Raw genomic sequence first — 20,490 nt, 5'->3', positions numbered from 1 at the left:
TTTTCTTCACTTTCAGAATTGCTGCTTTTTTATTCCCTTTCAGCTTAGTTAAAAAATACGAGAAATTTTCAAGTATGTAATGTGCAGATACACATCCCTCCCTGCAATATTCTTTGTGTAATGCTTTTTACCACAGAACACATCCTTTCTTAACTCTTGGCATTAAAGTCAATTAATTACCCAAAAAGAAAAAAAAAGATTGGAGGGGAAGTCCTAGAAATAACACTGTAAAAGGAATTGTGCCTTTAGTAGTTTCCCAATAATTACCAGACCCACCTATGTTTACTTTTCTGATGTTGAATTAATTATTTTTTGCTACTTCCCTTTCAAGTTCTTGTTTTAACTTTCATCCTAATGTATGTATAAAGAGAAATTTCAGTCATTCAGAACCTGAATGACTGGCTCATCCAGACTTCCTTGGTACAGGACAGTAAGAAGCTGTCTGAAGGTCATTGCTATTTCAAGAACTAGAGATTACAGGCAAGTAGAAATAACTGATTAGTACCCCAAACAATCCTCAAGGCTTCAGAAATACACAAAGCAACTTGCTTTGCTTGAAGCTGAAAGCACATACAAAGTTAGCAGGCAGCAGGGGAAATGTTCAGCAGGAAAGTGTGTATGTAGCCTTATGTATCTGCTCAAATTAATATATTGGAGATGTATACAAGCCATTTGGGCACTCTTGGCATCTCCTTACACACTAGTGGCTGTAAGATCTTACAAGTAATCTGATGGAAGCATGAACTGTGAACAGAGTAATCTGCTGTTAGTGCATTTACTTGACATTCTCATTGGAGCACTGTACTTTGAGTTCTGTCTGGCAATAAATAGCATTGCAAAATAAAAAGAAACCTTGGAGTACCCTAGGGCACACCAGCATAGCAGGACTGTTACCCTATTACAGGAGAATTGTGGTAGTGTCTTGTAGAATAGTTAATGAAATCTTAACTAGAGCTAGGATTTGTGTATGTGCTTATATAGGCAGACTTACTGAGTTTAGAAGGATTGTGAATTTTTCTTCTCAGGCCAGAACTCATGAGTAAAGCTGGCATAGCCTGATGTGCTGTAGGGAAAAAGGTCAGTATTTTTTAAGAATGTTCCTTGAAATATAGTGTTCCACTGAACTTCTCATTTTTATAGTTGACACAAGTGAAGATACTGTTGTATGAACTAATTATGTTTCCCTTGTTTCTGAATTGTGACTTTAAAAGGAAAATGGAGTTATAAGAACACCAAATAAAACAGAGAGTATAAGGAAACATGAAGTTGGAGTAAATATTTCTTTTCATAGAAGAGTTCACAATGAGAGCTGAGCATTAACATTAAAAGCGAAAGTCTAAGGATATTTTAAGAAGCAGCATCAGAGGTGGTGGAATTTCCTGAACTACAGAAATACAGAATTGATTAAATACAGGCTAAGTAGTTCCAATGTTCATAAGAAAGATTTGCTTCTATTTGCTCTAAGTAAGGAAGTTGTTATTCCTTACTGGTAAGAAATTGGCAAGTACTCTGGAGCTGGAGCTTCTATCCCTTCTCAAGTTACTGATTTCATTTCCTATTTCTTGATCAGTACTGGTTTAGCTCTAGGAGACAGTAATCCAGGACCATTTCACAGGACATAAGTGCAAAATCATTGCAGAACAAGTGAAGCTAACAGTGACTTAGATGATTTAAAGCTGCCTATGTGTGGTGCAGTGCACTTGCAGTGTAGCTGTTCCTTTTTTATTGTCCAGGATATGATCTTTCATGCTTACTTGTTACTCTAGCATACTAAGACAATGAATTAACCTAATTCCATATTCTTGATGACGTTGTTAATTTAAATAATTCGGGCTGATAAGAAGGCATACGCCCTTTATCCCTAATAATGTGCTGCAGTTACAAATGGTTTGTAATGTGAATCCTTAACACTTTTGCAAATGAAATAGAGGTAATTGTTATGTAAACAATTTCAGTTTTACATTTCAGCATAAGTTCTATTCTTTGAGTGACATTTAGAATTTTAGTTTGCCAGGAAGATACGCATATGTAGCATTTCATATGCCAAATTAAATGCGAGTATAATTTAAATGACTGTAGTTTATTGGGAAGCTTTTCTGTGTAAGAATGTAGATGAGACTATTCAAATAAATTTGTCATGGGCATAGTGTTAAATTGTAGTTTCCTGCCTTTTAGTTTTGTGGAGCCGTGAAATACATTCATGTTTGTCTTAAACAAAACTACCTCTGTAGCTGGAGAACTTGCTGATCCTAAAACTGCCAGCATCTCATGTCAGAGGCTTTCTCTTTTTCTGACAGCAGATTTCCATCTGTAAACTCCTTATTCACAAGCAACAGGAAAACAGTTCTGCTGTGATTCTCCCCCGCCATTTAAACAGCACATTGTATTTTCATCAACATAAACATCAATTCCAAATGTGTATTATGATTCCTGGAAAAATAACTGCTAAAGTAGGTGGTTCACAACACCAGAGTAGAGAGAAGTTTGCTTCTTGTTGTTGTTTTCTAGAAGAATGGACTGAACAGTCACCTGTTTTCTGCTGTTGGATTCGTGTTCTGTCTTCCCTGTGGGTTTCATGTTTATGTCTGTGTTTCTGTAGGCCGAAGCTCGCCTTCTTGAGGAGCAGCGTAGAGTTCAGGTATATCTCCATGAGAGCACACAAGATGAGTTAGCACGAAAGTGTGAGCAAGTACTCATCGAAAAACACCTGGAGATATTTCACACAGAGTTTCAGAATTTGTTGGATGCTGACAAAAATGAAGGTAAGGAGTTTCAAACGCTGGCTTTAGGCTTAGAGCTCTCCTCCCTGATGAATTGTGAATAATGTAAAATCTGGTGCTAGCTAAATGTCTTGTGTTCAGGAATTAGAGTAAGAGAGAAGATAGTCACTAAACTGATGGACAAGCAGGTTTTAATGAAATCAGCATGGCTGATGATACTGCTTCAAGGACCCTACCCCAATCCCAGATATTAAGGCAGAACAGCACAATCAAACAGTTTGATTTCTCTTAACATAGCTAGAAGAGTTTCAAGAGCACTTGAGCCATTTTTCCAGCAGGAGCTGAAGCTTGTGTGGGAGAGGTGGGAGGTGAAAAACAGACCAGTACTCTTTCCAGTACTTTCAGTTTAATCTGTGGATCTTCCTGAGTCAGCACTGAGAATTTTAAAATCCAAAGTGTTCAGAAGTATGTATTGGAAATGTTAAAAGAGGAGTAGATGCAAATAAGTAGCTTTTAAAATAGAATATATAAAATACATAATATTGCATTTAGAGCACAAGGAAAGGGTGGAAATTATTAATTGATGAGTTAATTTTGGCTGTGAAAATGATTCTTATATATTGTCATAGAGAACACATAGAATAAAGACTTCTTCAACACTTCCACTGAAATAAGTGAAGATTATCAGACTTTAGGTATCTGTAAGGAATTGTCAGTTGTGTTTGTTTGTATTAGTTTCTTCAGGAGTTTGTAGAGAGCACAGAATAACAGCCAGAACTAATTCCTGTGGATCATGCAGATGATAAGGATGAATCACAATTCTGATTTCCCAGTTGGGGAACTAATTAAATCTGTATTTTAAGTCTGAGTATGGCTGTATAGCTGAAATACTGCTCTTATGAAAGGGGCAGAAGGAAAGAGCTGTGGTTAAGTAACTAACGATAAAATTGTTCATTTGAGAGTTTTAAATTGTAACTATGACTCTGTCTCATTGTATATTGGTCTTAAAATAGCAACTACAAATTATTACTATCTAAAATAGTCATGTTGATAATGAATAGATGCTTTGAAATCAAAAAGGGCAATTGAGCATGATTAGTGGGTCAGAAGTTGGCTGATTCAAATGTAAATAATCTGCACTAGTATTTGAGTCAGATGTTGTTTGTGTTTGTAAATATTTACTCCATAATTGGAAGAGATTTTAATGGGTGTTGGTTTGTGAAATGACTTCATAAATGACTAAATGACTTCTGACAATTGAAATAGCAATAGAACAAAAAAGAAAGTTTTTTTCTGGACACAGGACGACTTCACAGACTTTTTTTTTCCTCCTACTTTATCAAGCTCATAGGTTATGTGAACCCTTAGTACAATCACTTACCATAGTGATGCAATTCCATAAGTTTGTCAGGGTAAAAAAGAAAAGAAGTATCTTGTGTCTTGGGCACTGTCTAGTTCTGTATCTTTGGGTTTACTTTCATATGGATTATTTCTAAGATTAACTAGACTTTCTTTAAAATGCTTAATTTTTTTCTTCTTTTTCAAAATATTTTTTCTTCTGTTATCAAGCTTCACTTATGGAAATTGTAGCAGTTCCCTTGCCCTTTTTAAGATTCATGAGATTTCAAGATTAGAAAATTTATTTTCAGTACCAGTCTGATAATTCACTCTTTAATCACAGTAATCAGTTCATTCTCCAATTTGTGATATACTAGTATAGCCTTTGGTAGACTATCCTAAACTTACAATAAAAGGTTGCTCTTGATTAAAATATTTATTGCTTTGCTCTTGAAAGGAAAATACACTGGTTTTGAGGTCCTTCCATGCAAACTGTGTTTGAGAATATCATATTACAGGTCACTCCTCTTGGTGTTCTGTAACTTTTTAATCCATTGTGCAGCTAATGCATAAACTGGTTATAAAGGTTGTGGGACACATTCCTCATGTGTTACATACTCACATCAGTATAGCAGCTGTAGGAAATAATTGGGTTTATTGGGAGAAGGCTGTAATGATGTAGGTGGAGTTACCATGCAAATCTCCCATGAGACTTTGTAGCATCTCTTCCTTATTTCACCTAACACAGACATCCTGATAAACCAACCTGTGAACACTTGTTTGTGGGTAAATACAGCAGCAGCTTGTTGTATCTATGCGTGGCATTATTTTCCTACCTTTTTTCTAAAATTATGTAGGGTATTCATATGTTCTTATAAAAGTTAACATCAGGTTGCAATCATGGTTTTTCACAGAGAGAAAAAAAAGTTTAGTTTTCAAATCTGCAAGTTTAAGTTTGATGAAGTTTTAAGGAAAGAAAAGTGTTATACAGAAACCTAACTGAGCTGAAATGTCATCCCTTCAGTATTAGAAGGCATCAAACTCTGTTGTATTTCAGAGTTAGGCAGAGCACCAGCTCATTGATAGCTCTGTTTTGTTTAATCTGATAATCCTCTGGTGGTAATAAATTGCTCACAAGCCCTTCAGAGAAGTCCTTGCACCTGAGAAGAGCTAGATGCAGCTGTCAACCTTTCCATGTGTTCCACAAGGTGAAATATCCTCCTTAGTTTACAGTAAATAATCTGATTGTTTACTGTTTCACTGGAGTGCCTGTTCAGTGAGGGCAAGATTGCAAGAGGTGACTGGCAGGTTTGTGGACCTGGTTTATGGACAATTCATTGTTTGCCTTTTTTTTTTTTTAAGAATTCTGCTCTCAGAAAATACAAAGTATCTATCCTGTTGAAACTAAATAATAAAAACCAAAACCCTCTTCAGTATTAGACTTTCCAAAATTGCTAATTGATTTGGAAAGTCTTGGCTGAAAACTGGTGAGATTTTAATATGAAGCCTTAACATACAGGAAATGACATGCAGTTTTATCATCATTGGTTCTGTTGTAATGCTTTTCAGAACTTCTTTTTTCTTCCAGATACAATTATTACTACTGGTAATCAGTCAAAGTTGTTTTTTTTGAAGAGATGTCTCTTACTGACAGTGCTTTATTGAAGGAAATTTGATTTATACTGTTTCAATTTACCTGCTAAGGTTGTATCAACACATAATATTTTGCTTTAAATTTCCAACTGTTACCACTGATGCTGCCCAAAGTAGGAGTGTTGGTATACAAAGGGCTACAAGTAATTAGAGTACAAGAATACAAGTCAGTTAGATATCTGAGAACTGACCTGTTCAGAATAAGATTTAAAGAACAGTGGTCAGCTGGAAAATGTTATACTCATAGCACAGCCAGCAGTAACATTAATAAGAGTCTCAAATTCATGGCAGCACCTCAAAATGTTACTTAAATAAGAGAGGTTTAACACCATTTTTAAATCATTGCTTTAAACCTGCAAAAACTAAAAATCAGAAGTAAATTTTCTGCCATTCAAATTGTGGGGTTTTATTCTTGAGATTTGTTGCATTCTGAAGGTAAAAAGTAGATCCTAGTATAACAGGTTATCTTCTCTTTAACTAGTGTTAGCTTTCCAGGTGAGTGCAAAGGTTTGCTGTACTGTATAATCGTTTACTGTCGTTTTTTCTGGCTTTTTTCAGGAGCAGTTGCATATGTGTTTTTGTTGACAGTGGATGTTTAGCTCCTATTGACAACTTGTAAATGAGAATTTGAAGTAATAGCCAGTACAGATGGGAGATGTTAGCTTTCCTTTTTTTTTTCCTCTTTTACAGACTTGGGTCGCATGTATAACCTTGTATCTCGAATCCAGGATGGCCTTGGAGAGCTGAAAAAACTTTTGGAAACTCACATTCATAATCAGGGTCTAGCTGCAATTGAGAAATGTGGAGAAGCTGCACTAAATGCAAGTATCCCATCAAAACAAGTCTCTGTGTGCTGCCACTTGTATTAGAGGATAGTGAATGTTTCCTGATAAAACTTCCAGTTTGTTCATTTTCCCTCTCGCTAATTTAATTTGTAAGGACTTGGCAATTCTCAAATGTTGGTAGAATGTTTAAAACAAAATTTACATCACTCTGTTTCTACTCTTTAAATTTTGGGGGTCTTTGGGGTGTTTTTTTTTTTTTGGTTTTCGTTTGGTTTGGGTGGGTTGTGGGGATTTTTGGTTTGGTTTTGAGGAGGAGGGTGAGTTTCCTTCTGGGATTTTGCTCTCTGTCAGGATGTCATGCTGCTTGGAAAGCTGGCTGTGCAAATACAATACCCAGCACTTACAATACAAGTACACCTGAAAGTCCACTGTTTCAAGAAGCATTATCTCCAGTTGACTGTAATTCTTTTCATTGTCTTAAGGAATTCTGACTTGGATGGGACTATCTAGAGAAATTTTCTGTTGGTTTGAGTTTTTTGATAATGTCTTTATTCTGTTTGGAACAGCATGAGAAATAGAAAAAGAAGAAGGAACTGAAATGGTTGGAAAGGTCACAATATAAGGAGGAGATCAGGTCTTTGGAAAGGCTGCTTTTTCAATTTTTATCCCATAATTGTAATTTCAAACTTGATTTTGTATTGATTAGGGTTTCATCTTGGCAACATGAAGTTTTTTTAAACCTTTTGCCAGCCTTCTTCTCTATGGACAATATGATGTTTCCCAGGGGAAAAGAAAGAACGAAACATAGCACAAAGCAAGATCAGGATAGAATATAGATTCTGGTAAATTTCATTTAAAGTGGAATTCAAGAAGTGCTTGGAAAATGCTCTCAGGCATTGTCACTGATAATACCATCATTAGTGTGATTCTCAGGGTGATCCTGTGCAGAGCCAGAGGCTGGACTTTGATGATCCGTGTGGGTCCCTATACACTATGATTCTATGATTAACTTTGATTTTTGACAAAGTTTATTTTAACTTACTGCTTTCCTGAGAGTTCTTGAAATAGCTTCATACTAAAGCAGTAATCTGTATTGAAGGGTGTAGTGTCTGTTGTTCTTTTCTGTCATTTGAAGTGCACAGCTTTTTAGCAGTGTTGATCTTTTATGAATCATAAAGTAATCTTGAAGCAAGTTCAGGAATCTTCAGTTTCATTTGTAGGTGTCTCTGTGAATTTTGAGATCAGATCTGCTCCATGGTTTATACATCCCCTAGTGGTCATCACTCTTGAGGCTTTTTCCTGCTTAGGCCTTGAAGAATTAGGCCACCAAAAAAAAAATGAAAGCTCTTTCTCCAGGAATTATTTCATCTTTCAGAGAGAGGAGGTCTAAGATTTGCATGTATTAGTTGACTCCAACCATTTACAAAACTCTTCCTGCCTCTGACACTTTTTCTTGTTTCCACATCTTTCTATTTTGTTCCTTATTCCACACATTTGCTCTTCATTTTCATATGAAGTAGTATCTCTGGCTGTTACACTTGGGAACCATCTTGCCTTTTCTTGCAATATCCCACACACCACTGTATTTGCTATTCATCATTGCATTGTTAGTCCTCTATCACACTTAGGATTGATTCTTCCCAACCTCATTTACCTGTACTGTGTCTAAACAGATAATCAAGTGAACAAATGCTTCTCACTTTCTCTGTAGTCAGTGCAGAGAAATAGTCATACCAGCCTGTCTCATTTCACCTATTTTAGACTTTAATGCAGAAGGAGTTGTGCTCTAGTCTCTGTTAACTATATTAACAAGACTGCTTTTCAGTCAGAAGATTGGCTGCTTTTTGTGCCTTTTGTTGGTTGTTTTTTTTAGTCCTTGTAATCAGTACTTTTCTGAATGTTCTTCAAATCCACTTGCATTCCTTATCTCAGAAGTTCTCAATAATCTCAGTTCTTTGTCTCAAGCATGGCATGAGATTGGTGGTCCATGATAGTCTGTGTCTGTCTTCAGTGGCAACAGGTAATGTTTTTCAGGATCCTGATAAAACCCTGCTCATATTCCACCACTTCTAGCCAACAAGAACTTCTGATCTCCAAATTGAAGACTTTTAGCCTTTTTTGGTCTGTTGTGTAGTAGTAGCTGTCCTGTGTGCCTGATGATTTACTTGCCCATCATTGTCCCTACTCCTTGCCTCCACTCCATCTTTATTGAGAAGCAAAGATCAGTAACTGCACAAAGAACTCAGTCTGAGTACAGTAAGCTTGATGTTTATTGGCATTTGGCTGCCACCAGGTGCTGAGCACATCGTTTTTAAGTGCTGCCAATGACTGAGGTGTCTGTACTAAGTTGTACCAACTGGATTTACACTAGTCACATTCTTACTACAGAGATTTTCCTCTATAGCAGCTGCCACTTTATGATTGTCCAGCTCTCACAAGTGTGATTTGAAGCAAGTTTAGGTCTTTGAAAATGTTTGCAGTGGTTGAGTAAATACTTTGTTGTCTTTTGTGTCATGTGGTACACTCTGCACTCTGCTTGCTGTAAATAAAAGCTTGCAGTAACATGAGTCAGTCCTGGACACAGGACCTGAACTAGTCTGGGTACTACTTTACCTTTAAAATGTTTCTAATACTTCATAGACTTTCTCCACACAAATTTTCTTGGGCCAGTGAATTGCTCCATTCTGGAGGAAGTCGAAAGCAGAAAGTCAACAGGTTGCAAAATCCAGTCTCTCCTTATTGCAGGATCCAAAAATGTATGTACAGACAGTGTTGGATGTCCATAAGAAGTACAACGCTTTAGTCATGTCTGCATTCAACAATGATGCTGGCTTCGTGGCTGCACTAGACAAAGTAAGTGCATGTAGTGGCAGATACTGGACTTGGTTTTTTTTTCCATGCAAAAAAAAAAAAAATTGTCTCCCAAAATTTCACTGTCTTTTGTGATTTATAGGCTTGTGGTCGATTTATAAATAATAATGCGGTAACAAAAATGGCTCAATCATCCAGTAAATCCCCAGAGCTACTGGCACGATACTGTGACTCTTTACTAAAGAAAAGGTATGTCCTCAAAGACAAATGATTATTTCATGTTGACTTTTATTTTAAAAGATTTTAGCCTATGAAGTTTTATACTGTCTTCAGAAGTACAAACTTCACTTTGCAAGAAATTAATTTTATCAAATTCTGGATGCAAAAATTTCAGTAGGACCATTCCTAAACGTTGTGTTGTTTGGTACTCTTTTTAAGGAATAGTGGAGGAAATAAGCAAATCTTTCTTGCCTTACAGGAATCTTAAGTTTTTGTTTTTCAGTAAAACTTGAAGGAGGGGTTTCAGGTAGGGGTTTTTACACTGAAAAACTTAAATTGGGTTGTACCTTGTAAAGAGATGCACATTCCCTTTTTCTATTAAAACTGTTGCTTCCCCCCTTTTGTTTTTTCTATATCTTCTTCTGTCTGGGCAGAAATTGAGGAGAAAAACTGCTTTCTAACTGCTTTCATAGTTCATATTTTAATTCAAGGTATTTGGCTTTAAATGATTCAGTAGCTCATACGCTGAGTTGGTATCAGTTCAGTTCATACTGAATTGGTGTCAGTTTTGTCCCATTTCTAGTTGTTTTGGCAGAGGAAAAAAAGCCACCACCAAACAACCCAAAAATGGGAGAACTTGCTCACTTTTCTCTTTCCCATCTCCTCCTTCATTCAGCAAAGGATTTCTTTTCTCCTGTACAACTACTGACTGTGTGCAGGGTAGATTTGGGGTTTACCTGGTGAACAAATGTGAGATGGAGGAAGACAATGTGGTGCCACCTGAGATTTTACCCAGTCAAGTCCCAGCTCTGTGACCTGGTTTCTTCTCACTGTACTATCTAAGATAAGAGATAAAGATAGCATTTAGCAGCAGGAAGAGAGAAGTCCATGTTTAAGCTCATAAATCCTGAGAAATACCAGGCCACCAGCAAGTCCCAAGCAAGTCATGGTCCAGGACTTCAGCCTGTGACATTTGGGAACTTCAGAATTGAATTACTGACAGGTGGAGCAGTGAACTGTTCACTTCATTACATTGTTTTCTCTTTAAAGAGCCTTTGATCCCAGAACTACTCAAATTTGCATTCTTTTATTTCTAAAGCTTCCATATGCATCCATATGTTGGTTTAATTCTTGTTTAGGACTCATTAAAAATGCACTTCTTTAATTGCAGCTCAAAGAATCCAGAAGAAGCAGAATTGGAAGATACACTCAATCAAGTGGTAAGATGTCTATAAATACATATAAAATATAAAAATTATTTTGTTTTGTTTATTAAAAAACCCTTTACAGCAGATTTAAAGTGGCTATATTGAAGCTATGCTTTTGCTTATTCTGTATATGCATATAAAATGTATAATTTCCATGACATCTTTTTATATCATTATATATCCACATATATATAATATGCTCTACATGTGGAATATACAGTTCGTGTTTTAAAATAGTATCCATATTTAAAGCAAACTCCACCAGTCCCTCCACCTTCTCTCAAAAAAGCCAAAAACAACCCCAGTCTTTAAAATATAGGTGCAAATTAAGTAGTTTCTGCTACATCTTTTTCAAGACAAATGTTTAAATATTTTTCCCTTACAAATTATCTTGGCTTTTCCAGATGGTTGTCTTCAAGTACATTGAGGATAAGGATGTGTTTCAAAAATTCTATGCTAAAATGCTGGCAAAGAGACTTGTGCATCAAAACAGTGCTAGTGATGATGCTGAGGCAAGCATGATCTCCAAACTAAAAGTGAGTATTCCATGAGTGTCCCATGATCTACTGCCTTGCAGATCTTCACACTGTTTTGGAAAGCATTGACATGCATCCTTTCATTTGTTTATTTTATGCACAGAAAAATACAAAACCTATGGTTTTTTGTTTGGTTGGTTTTTTAAGTCATAGGAACTTCTAGTGCATGTCTGCCTGCTGGAGCTAAGCTTAATTATTCTTAGCCAAATGTATGACATGGATTTAATTATTCAAGGGAATGAGTGCTGAAAAGTAGCTTAATTTTCTTAACCATATTTAGGCAGAGTTAAGCAAAATACAGTTGACTACCCTTTGAGTAGTCTGTTTCATTGTGTTTTGCTTAATTTTTAAACAAAATTTTTGTCAGTTTTCAATGGCAGGTAAAGCACATATTCCAGGGGGGATGGGCACTTTGAGTGAGGGAAATATTGAACTTTGTACATCTTCTGTTAAGGAAATAAGTTCCAACACTTTGTTCTCTTCATTAGCCAATGTCCAAAATGTGTCTTGCTGATGTATCTGTGCTTTTAAATACAGCAAGCTTGTGGTTTTGAGTATACCTCCAAGCTGCAGCGGATGTTCCAAGATATTGGTGTAAGCAAGGATTTGAATGAGCAGTTTAAAAAGCACCTGACCAATTCAGAACCATTAGATTGTAAGTAACACCTTTACCTAAGTTACTGTTGCATAGTACAGCTTCCTCTTATTTCTGCAGAACTAAGTGTGTGAGGGAAATATTTGACTTACTCATACTGCCACAAATTAGTGTTTTTCTGACCATGATAGCTGGGATGTTTAAATTAGGTCTTTAAATTCTAGGTCTGCTCTTTGTCTTCTAGTAGCTCTTTATTTATTTTCTGAGTAGCCTTCTCCTGATTTTAGAGCTCATGTTTAGGTACATAACTAAATTAAATTGAATACTGTCTCATCTTTTTTTTTTCTTTTTTTATGTTTGATTGGAGAGATGTTTTTCTTTAAACAGTTTTGATTTTTAGCTGCTTAATACTTAGATTTATGTGAAAGTATTAAGGATGAAAGTATATTGTGTTCTAGGTTGTTAGATGCCCCATCACCTTTTTATGCTTTCCTTTTCAACTGAAGCACATTAAACCAAATTCTGTCAAGAACTGATAATTATTTCTTGGATTACAATTAGAGTTGTGTATCATCAGGTTTAAATTTTACTTAGTTTTTGTATTATTCATACTTGACCAAAATGCCTTACAAGTTGTGAAAGGTCTGTTCTTGCAGTTGTGTATTGTGGAGCGATGATGAACACTTAAAATTTTCACACTTCTGTGTTAAAAGAGAAATTCATTGTAGGGATAGAAACAGAGTAGTGACTTCTCCAAATAAGAGAAGATTGAGTGCCTGTAACAGTAAATCTGCTCTCCAACTCGCTGCTCTCCAACTTTAGTGACATCTCTCATGAGTAGCTTTGGTTATGCTCTGACAAAAATAAAATAGTGCTTAATGATTTTTTACCATGTTAGTTTGACCGTGAGCCAGAAACATGTCTGTATTAGAACTGGGACTGTGTGTGAAGAGGGAGTTAGGAGAAAGTGGGATAATGCAGCTCATCCTCTTCACCTCTCTTTCAGTGGATTTCAGCATCCAAGTGCTGAGTTCTGGATCGTGGCCCTTCCAGCAGTCCTGTACATTTGCTCTGCCATCTGAGGTGAGGCACTTGCTCTTGGTTCATCTGAGCATGGAATGATCATGAGAGAAATTTTTTTACAAGGCTGTCTCCTTCCATTCTGTTATGTATCAGAGAAGACTTTGTCTCTGTTATTTGCCTATTTGGCCTGAGGATATTTGGAACAAGATAATTGAGTAAGGTAGTAGGAGGGAACTGTGTGAAATATGTGTTTTCGTATCTTTCCCGTGAAAACTCCCTGGTTAATGAATGTTTCTTCAAAATACTCAACAGCAACGAAAGCAAATCTTTGTTAGTACATTTTTCTGGGTTTACTTAATTTAAGAAACCTTTTCATACCATTGCATCAGCTTTGCCCAGTAAAATCTTTAGATATTATAATCAGTTTTCTGCTGAGTGCTTCTCCAGAAAAAAGACATGAATATTTAACATGAGAAATAAATGTAATGCTGTTACTTGGAGGATGAAGGTGGTTAAAACAAATTGCTTTTCTAGCCATGCTTAATGTATCATAAAAGGAAGAATGAACCTTAAATGCCTGTTTATATTTGTACTGTTAATGATATTCTAAAGGGGAGATCTATAACAGAGGGAAATTTTTCATCCAGTCTGCCAAATTTGAATACTTTGAGTTTCCATTTGGGCTATTTAGACAACGTGGTGGTTGAGGGTGATCAGATTTGATGATCCCCTTTTGCTTCCATAGCATGTTGTAGTAATGGTAAAGGAAGGTAAATAATAATTTATTTATTTATTGATGTTTTTATACAGTTAGAACGGAGCTATCAGAGATTTACTGCATTTTATGCCAGTCGTCACAGTGGAAGAAAATTAACATGGTTGTATCAGCTGTCCAAAGGGGAATTGGTTACCAACTGTTTCAAAAATAGATACACATTACAGGTAAGGACAAGTCATAGCAATAGAAACACTTGGTGATGGTTGTTTTCAGAGGACTGGATGCAGCCAGTAGAACCTTTATTGTATGTTTATTTTATTTACTATACTGATACTAAAGATCTGTGTTTAAAATTAGGACTTAGGAAATGGAACACATTGTCTGTGGTTTAAACAGGCAGTGAAATGCATTTTGTGAGATAAATGCAACGTCTTTGCCTAGGATCTCATGCTTCTTATACTTTCCTGTCTGCTTTCTCTCAAAAAGTAGATGGAGGAAGAAACAAGATAATGTCGGACTTTGACCTTGTCATCATAGGTTAACCCTGTGATGGTAGAGGTGGATAAGCTACTGATAGCTGCTTGGTGTATAAATTTAGTTTCATTATTCTGCTCGAGTTGGGAGGGTTGTGAGGATGAATTCAACAGGCTATATTGGGTATAATGCAGATTAAATGGGCAAGAGCTAGAGTGACAGAGGAAAACAACTTAAAACTATATTGGCAAATACAAGGATAATGCTTTGATGCCATAATAGACAATTTGATGGAGTGTCTGAAGCAAGCTAAATGATTCTAATCCTGGGGTTCATGTTTAGATAATGCTGGAAGGGGGAGTTCTGGTTGTAAAAGCAACATTTGATTTTTTTATTTTTGTTTTTTTATTAGCACCACTTGGGTATTCTCTGTTGTCCAAATATTCCAGTATATATGTTTACTGGTGTATTTCAGGCTGTTCAAATTCAGAAAGTGTTTGTAAGTTCTCATTTTTTGATTTCCCCCCTCTCCCCTCTGTTCTTTGTTTTTGGATTTGTCAGGCATCCACATTCCAGATGGCGATTTTACTGCAGTACAACACAGAAGATGCCTACACCGTGCAGCAGCTGACAGACAGTACTCAAATAAAAATGGTAGTGACTTTGCATGTTTTACCACACTCTTGTGAGCAAGTGTTTTGGTCTTCAGGGCTTTTCCTGCTATCATAAGAAATTTGGATTACACATGCTTGGAGCCAGAACCAGTTTCTGTCCCAAAGGAGACAGATGTGCTCTGTTCTTGGTCAATTCACTTTCCTGGTTTACTTTCCTGTAATCATAACTGCCTGGTCTTCTAATGAGTCTTAGTGCATGTACATGCCTTTTCATGACTGGAGTGAATTGTCTAGCTTCCTGCTGAGCTCTGGGTAGAAGTTTTCAGTGTTTCAATGCATACATTTTAATGTTAAAAGACAACATTTTAGCAAAACCAGCATTTTCCTTAAATGATTGATCTATGCATCTGTCATTCTTTTATATCTCAAGGCTTTTTTACGTGAACATAGTAAATCTGCAGTTCATTGGCCAACTCTCTCCTGTGGAAAAGGTTCCCTCCTTTTCTTCCCAAGCAGGCTTTGTGGCCCACAATATGACATTTATTTGACCTTTAGCAGTTGGTTTGAATCAAGTCTGCTCTGACTTCTGGAAAGTTAGGTATTCCTCTTCAGTAGGATCTTTACTTCTAGAAATGCATACCTAGAAATTATTGTTGCTGATGGATTACAGCAAACCCAGAAGTCTTAGGGGGTTGCCATTTATTACAGACTGTAGTAAAAGAGCAGCTTTGCAGGCCTGCACAGAATATTTCCAGTAGCCTTCTGGGGGAGCAACCAGCAACAGCAACCAGAACTGATCCCTGTTAAAATAAAAATATGTTAATCAGAAAGCAGAGAGTGCTTGCTTTCTGAAGTTTAAGCTTGCCATGGTATGTATATTTGCATGGTTTGGGAAAAATTATTTCTTAGGCATATAAATCTGCTTTCAAAATAGTTTCTAAAGCTGCAACTGGGAAGATCTCTTGCTTGGAATTAGTATTTCTCAAAAATTTTATATTTGGCCAACCACAAGGGGGATATGTCATAACACCCAAAAAGGACATGGTTTTATTTCTGTGAACTTAGTTTTTACTGCTTTTTCTTGCCCCCTCATTTTGCAGTGCTCTGCACTCGTTAGTTCTTAGTCTAAATATGTTCATTCTTGTTCAAGTTTTTAAGTTAGACAAAGGTGCTATCTGTACTGATAATGTTTTTTATAATTTTGTAGGATATCTTGGCACAAGTTCTACAGATACTATTGAAATCAAAATTGCTTGTAAGTACTCTTGCTTTGTTATGACCTTAACATACAGTGAAATATGTTACACTATTTATTTGTTTATTTATTTGTTTGTTTGTTTATTTATTGCAGGTTTTGGAAGATGAAAATGCAAATGTTGATGAAGTGGAGTTAAAACCTGATACTTTAATAAAACTGTATCTTGGTTACAAAAAGTAAGCAGCATGCATCACTTCAATGTCATGGGTAGCTTCCTCTGCATTCAAAATCTGGGTGAAACCTAATATGCTTGGGATGAAAGCTTTGGGGTTCAAGTGCCAATTCAAATGTAGATCCAATATGTACCAGCATTAAGGGAAGGGGCTCGTGAGTGGTGGGGGATGGGTGTGATTTCAGCCCTTAGGCTTTGACTTTGTCATTAAGTCATAAAATAAAGTCAAGGCCTGATGTATTTTCATGTGTCCTTTTTGTTCCTCGATTCTTGTCTAATTCTTGAATAATTTATTCAAGTGCTGCTATTTTGCCATGGTGTTACTCACAAGCACTCAGCAAATCCATGATATTTTATAAGGTTACAGTAGTGTCCAGTGACCAGCAAAGGTCAAAGACATAAATGTTCATCCACTACTGCTAACATGAGAAGATCAGGCTTGTTTTATAACCACACTGTATACAGTGATTTGAAGACTTAATAAACACAATTTTCAGTAGGTTTTATTACTTACTTTAAACAGTTGTGTATTTTAAGCTGTTTACAGCACTGTGGTACTTCTTATCATGCTTACCAGAGCATAGATATAAACACACATAAATTCAGTGAGGAGTTCAGTGCTTCCTGAAGATAAGATCTCAGGTGAAAGAAACATTTTAAAACCTTTTCTTGTACCTCACCCTTTATCTGCTTTCTGTCCCCCTTTACCAAATTAAAGGTTTGAGAATTCATGGTCTGTTGCATTAATGCAGTGATGGAAACAGCTCAGTGTTGCTGCATTGTGCAGCAGCTGGTTCCCAATTTATGATGGAGAGCACTGTGCTAAATAAATAACAATGCAGCTGACAGGCTGAGCAGAGCCCTGTGCTCCCTGGTGCTCTGATGCTGAGGTTTGCTCCCCACTTGTGACACAGGACCTTGTCTTGAGTGGCCACATGTGGCAGTGGGCTCACCTCAGCACAGCTCTCAGTGCCAGGGAGTCTGAAAGAAAGGCAGAGCCCAGTTCCACAGAACAAACAGATTTCTCCACATTATGGTCAGAATCAGCCTGTAAATCAGAAAGGTGATTCTGTTTCCGTTGACTTCCTTTGCCCTTTCACTGACTCCACACTTCTTACTACACACAGAAATATTTTGAATACAGTGTAACTGTACAGTGCTAGTTACACAGATCACTAGGGTGGACTAAGCATCTCACTAAGCTGTGAGATACACAGGGACCCACCAGAAAGGTATTTTGTTTCATTGGTTGGTTGTGGCTATTCTTTATTTTTACTTTAAGTTTTTTATCTTGAAGAAGAGTGTCTAAAGTTTTCAGAAGAGCCAAAGTCCTGTATTGTTGTTAAGTAATTAATGATGCTGTGGCTTTTATTCTGGAGTTGGGTTTTGTTTGGAGTTTTTTCTGTGTTTCTTAGGTTTTTAAACAGTCTAATTGTTCATTAACTTCTGCTTTTCTTTACAGCAAAAAATTAAGGGTAAACATCAATGTGCCAATGAAGACTGAACAGAAGCAGGAGCAAGAAACTACACACAAAAATATAGAGGAAGACAGGAAACTACTGATTCAGGTGAGTTTTATTGCAGAATGCTGTCATGAACTCAGAATCACATCTGTGTAATCATTTAATGAAGCTTACTGTAGGGTTTTCCTAACTTTTATAGAAGACAACTACATTGCTCTAACTACATTAGAGTTGAAAAAATGTATTTAAAATATTCTTAAAGGCGATTTGGATCTGTAGTAAAAACTGGAGGAAGGCACTTCTACAGACAGGATGCGTTCATTCACATTGTTCTAACCTGATGTTGATGAGTGTTTGGGTTCCTTGGATACACATTCACCAGACCTTGTCCTGGGTGAAAACTGAATAATAAAAAAATAGCAATACCCAGGTAGTAGGAAATCAGCAGTGGTTTTATATCAGCTCATTTGGAATCCACTTGAGAGGCAGGGGAAGGAAATAGAGATGTACCACTAAGACAGTGTCACAGTAAGGTTAAATATATAAAGAAGGCTTTTTGCTACACAAGCAGTTTTGTGTGGCTCTTGTTACCAGTTGGTGCTATTATTATTATGACTGACTGACTGTAAGCACAGTTCTAAAAATTCATGTGTCAAAACCACTTTTGATGACTGTGTGCTGTGGAGACTCTGAGTTCTTGAAGTCTGTGTGAGTAGCTGACACTCATGGGCAAGCTTCTCCCTGTCTGGTGCTCGAGTTGGTGGTGGTGGTGGTGCTTCTGCAGGGGCAGACATGATCTAGAGGAGTTAAATGGCTCTACACAGAGGGACAAGTACTTTGCTCCTAAACACACCTTCCCAACTTTGCTGCGCAGGCTGCTATTGTGAGAATCATGAAAATGAGGAAGGTTCTAAAACACCAGCAACTGCTTGGAGAAGTGCTAACACAGCTGTCCTCAAGGTTCAAGCCACGAGTTCCTGTAATTAAGGTATGTGAGACCCACATCTCTGAACCTGGATTCCAGGAGGTGAGGAGTATATACACAGACAAAACACATGCTTCTGAATTAAAAAGGAAAGCTAAGGAGATGGGATGGGCAAGGACAGATTTGAGTTGCAAGTAGGAAATATTTTAACCAGAAATATTGCATTTCTCTTGGAGTACTATCCGTGTTTCACATTGTTGACAGTGGTGGTAAAATAGTAGCTAGATTGCGTCTTTTTACATCAGTGGCAGCTTACCATAGCCCTTGATCCAGGCTTACCTTTTGTTCCTGCTCTCCCAGTTGTGGGACAACAGACAGCCTTGGGGTTAGCTCAATAGAAGTTTCCTGCTTTCCTTTACAGTAAAAACACTGGGGAAGGGGGCATTGTATTTAATTATTTACTCATAATTATATTGATTATATTAATTATTCATTTATGTATATTAATTTCTTCATCAGTTTGTTTAAGTGAGCTCACCAGCAGTTGTTATATCCACAACTAAAGGGTAGGTGAGGCAAAGGACAGGCAGTGACAGCAGTTGCATAAACTGGCACCAGGGCAGTTACACAGAGAGCCCCTCCTTGCTGCTGCTCTTTCATACCTTACATAAGCTCTCTGCATCTTGGTGTAATTTTTTATTTGCTGTCTTACTATGAAGTTGTTCAGCATACTGATGATCTCCCAGTCACACCCCTGGAATGGCATCCAGTAAGTGCAGTTCAGTTTAGTGGATTAGCAAAGCCTTCTGCTTGGATGTGGTCAGAAAGAGGAGAGTGAACTGCTGTGGTTTGTGTCCTTTGCCTATTCCCATCCTCTGTTTGCCAGGGAACTCCCTTGGGGGGTCAAAATCAAAGTTTGGAGCAACCCCAGAGAGGGCTTTTATGCCCGTGTCCCACAGCTTACCTCTGTTCTGTTCCTCCCACAGAAATGCATCGACATCCTCATTGAGAAGGAATACTTGGAACGTGTAGATGGCGAGAAGGACACCTACAGTTACTTGGCTTAGCATTTTTATTAGCAATGACCTGACTGTGTGACACTCGGCAAGTAGGTATGTGATGGAAAGAATGAAAGCAACAGAACTTCATAGCAGCCACCCTGCTGCCATTTGGACCTCCCTTTTTAATGACTGAGACCAGGACTCCATCAGCCAGTCTCAGATTTACATCAGAACTGCTCAGGATTGATACATTTCAAGTATGTAAATATGGACACCAATGCCATTTAACCTAATTTAAGAACAGAAAGGAATCAGACCCTTCTCATTTAAGGGTTGCATGCTACTGCATTTAAATCAATACATTGGCTATATGATAAACAGCTGCCATCACAGGCAGCACTTATACATGTTGGCAGCACTTGGAGAGCGAGTCTGAATGGACCCATGTGTAATCTGCTATGAAAAACCATTTGTATAGTGTGTTTCATTTTTTAATGTGTGATAAATAATAAAAAAAATTTAAAAGATTTCTGTACAAGTTGCATTTGGTTTTATTGTTTTAAGTTTCATGACTTATCTTTCTAAATGTAAATAAAAGGTATAATGGTTATGAAAGCTATTAGAAATTCGTTTTGCTTTTCCTCCCCATTTTCTGGTGCTTCAGAGAACAAAGTGTTCTTAAAGATACTGTCACCTATCATTATCTGTGCATGTTACTTCTTTTTGAAGAGGAAATGTCTGCACTTTGAAAATAAAAGAAATTTGTGATGATTTCACAAGATATGCAGAACAGAAAAATGCTCAAAATATATGTGGCAATGCTTGGTCATCTGAACTTGGAGCTGGTTTTAATATTGCTTATTGTGCTATAAAGTGCATCACCCTTGCATAAATGCTGCCTAGAACAAAGGAGGTTTAGGCTGCCCATTTCTTTGACTGGAACAGAAAATTGAGTGTGTTCTTGAAGAACAAATCCC

The 20,490-nt window shown here is 37.0% G+C and overlaps 1 protein-coding gene across 1 annotated transcript in view; it reads left to right on the top strand.

Moving 5' to 3' along the window:
• Positions 1-20,040, top strand: part of CUL1 (cullin 1) — a 52,478-nt gene extending 32,438 nt beyond the window's left edge. The window contains exons 8-22 of the mRNA XM_071429748.1: positions 2,600-2,762; positions 6,402-6,532; positions 9,242-9,349; positions 9,450-9,556; positions 10,698-10,746; positions 11,139-11,270; positions 11,808-11,925; positions 12,872-12,948; positions 13,699-13,830; positions 14,642-14,734; positions 15,902-15,949; positions 16,046-16,128; positions 17,587-17,692; positions 18,462-18,575; positions 19,499-20,040. Coding sequence (XP_071285849.1) covers positions 2,600-2,762; positions 6,402-6,532; positions 9,242-9,349; positions 9,450-9,556; positions 10,698-10,746; positions 11,139-11,270; positions 11,808-11,925; positions 12,872-12,948; positions 13,699-13,830; positions 14,642-14,734; positions 15,902-15,949; positions 16,046-16,128; positions 17,587-17,692; positions 18,462-18,575; positions 19,499-19,579 — 1,542 coding nt within the window. The 3' untranslated portion in view covers positions 19,580-20,040. The remainder of the gene's footprint in view (positions 1-2,599; positions 2,763-6,401; positions 6,533-9,241; positions 9,350-9,449; positions 9,557-10,697; positions 10,747-11,138; positions 11,271-11,807; positions 11,926-12,871; positions 12,949-13,698; positions 13,831-14,641; positions 14,735-15,901; positions 15,950-16,045; positions 16,129-17,586; positions 17,693-18,461; positions 18,576-19,498) is intronic.
• Positions 20,041-20,490: the final 450 nt, after the last annotated feature.

The sequence above is a fragment of the Agelaius tricolor genome, unplaced genomic scaffold (assembly GCF_023055355.1).
Source record: "Agelaius tricolor isolate 1412-34295 unplaced genomic scaffold, bAgeTri1.0.p SCAF_6, whole genome shotgun sequence".
NCBI lineage: Eukaryota > Metazoa > Chordata > Aves > Passeriformes > Icteridae > Agelaius > Agelaius tricolor.
This window is presented reverse-complemented; position numbering and strand designations above follow the sequence as displayed.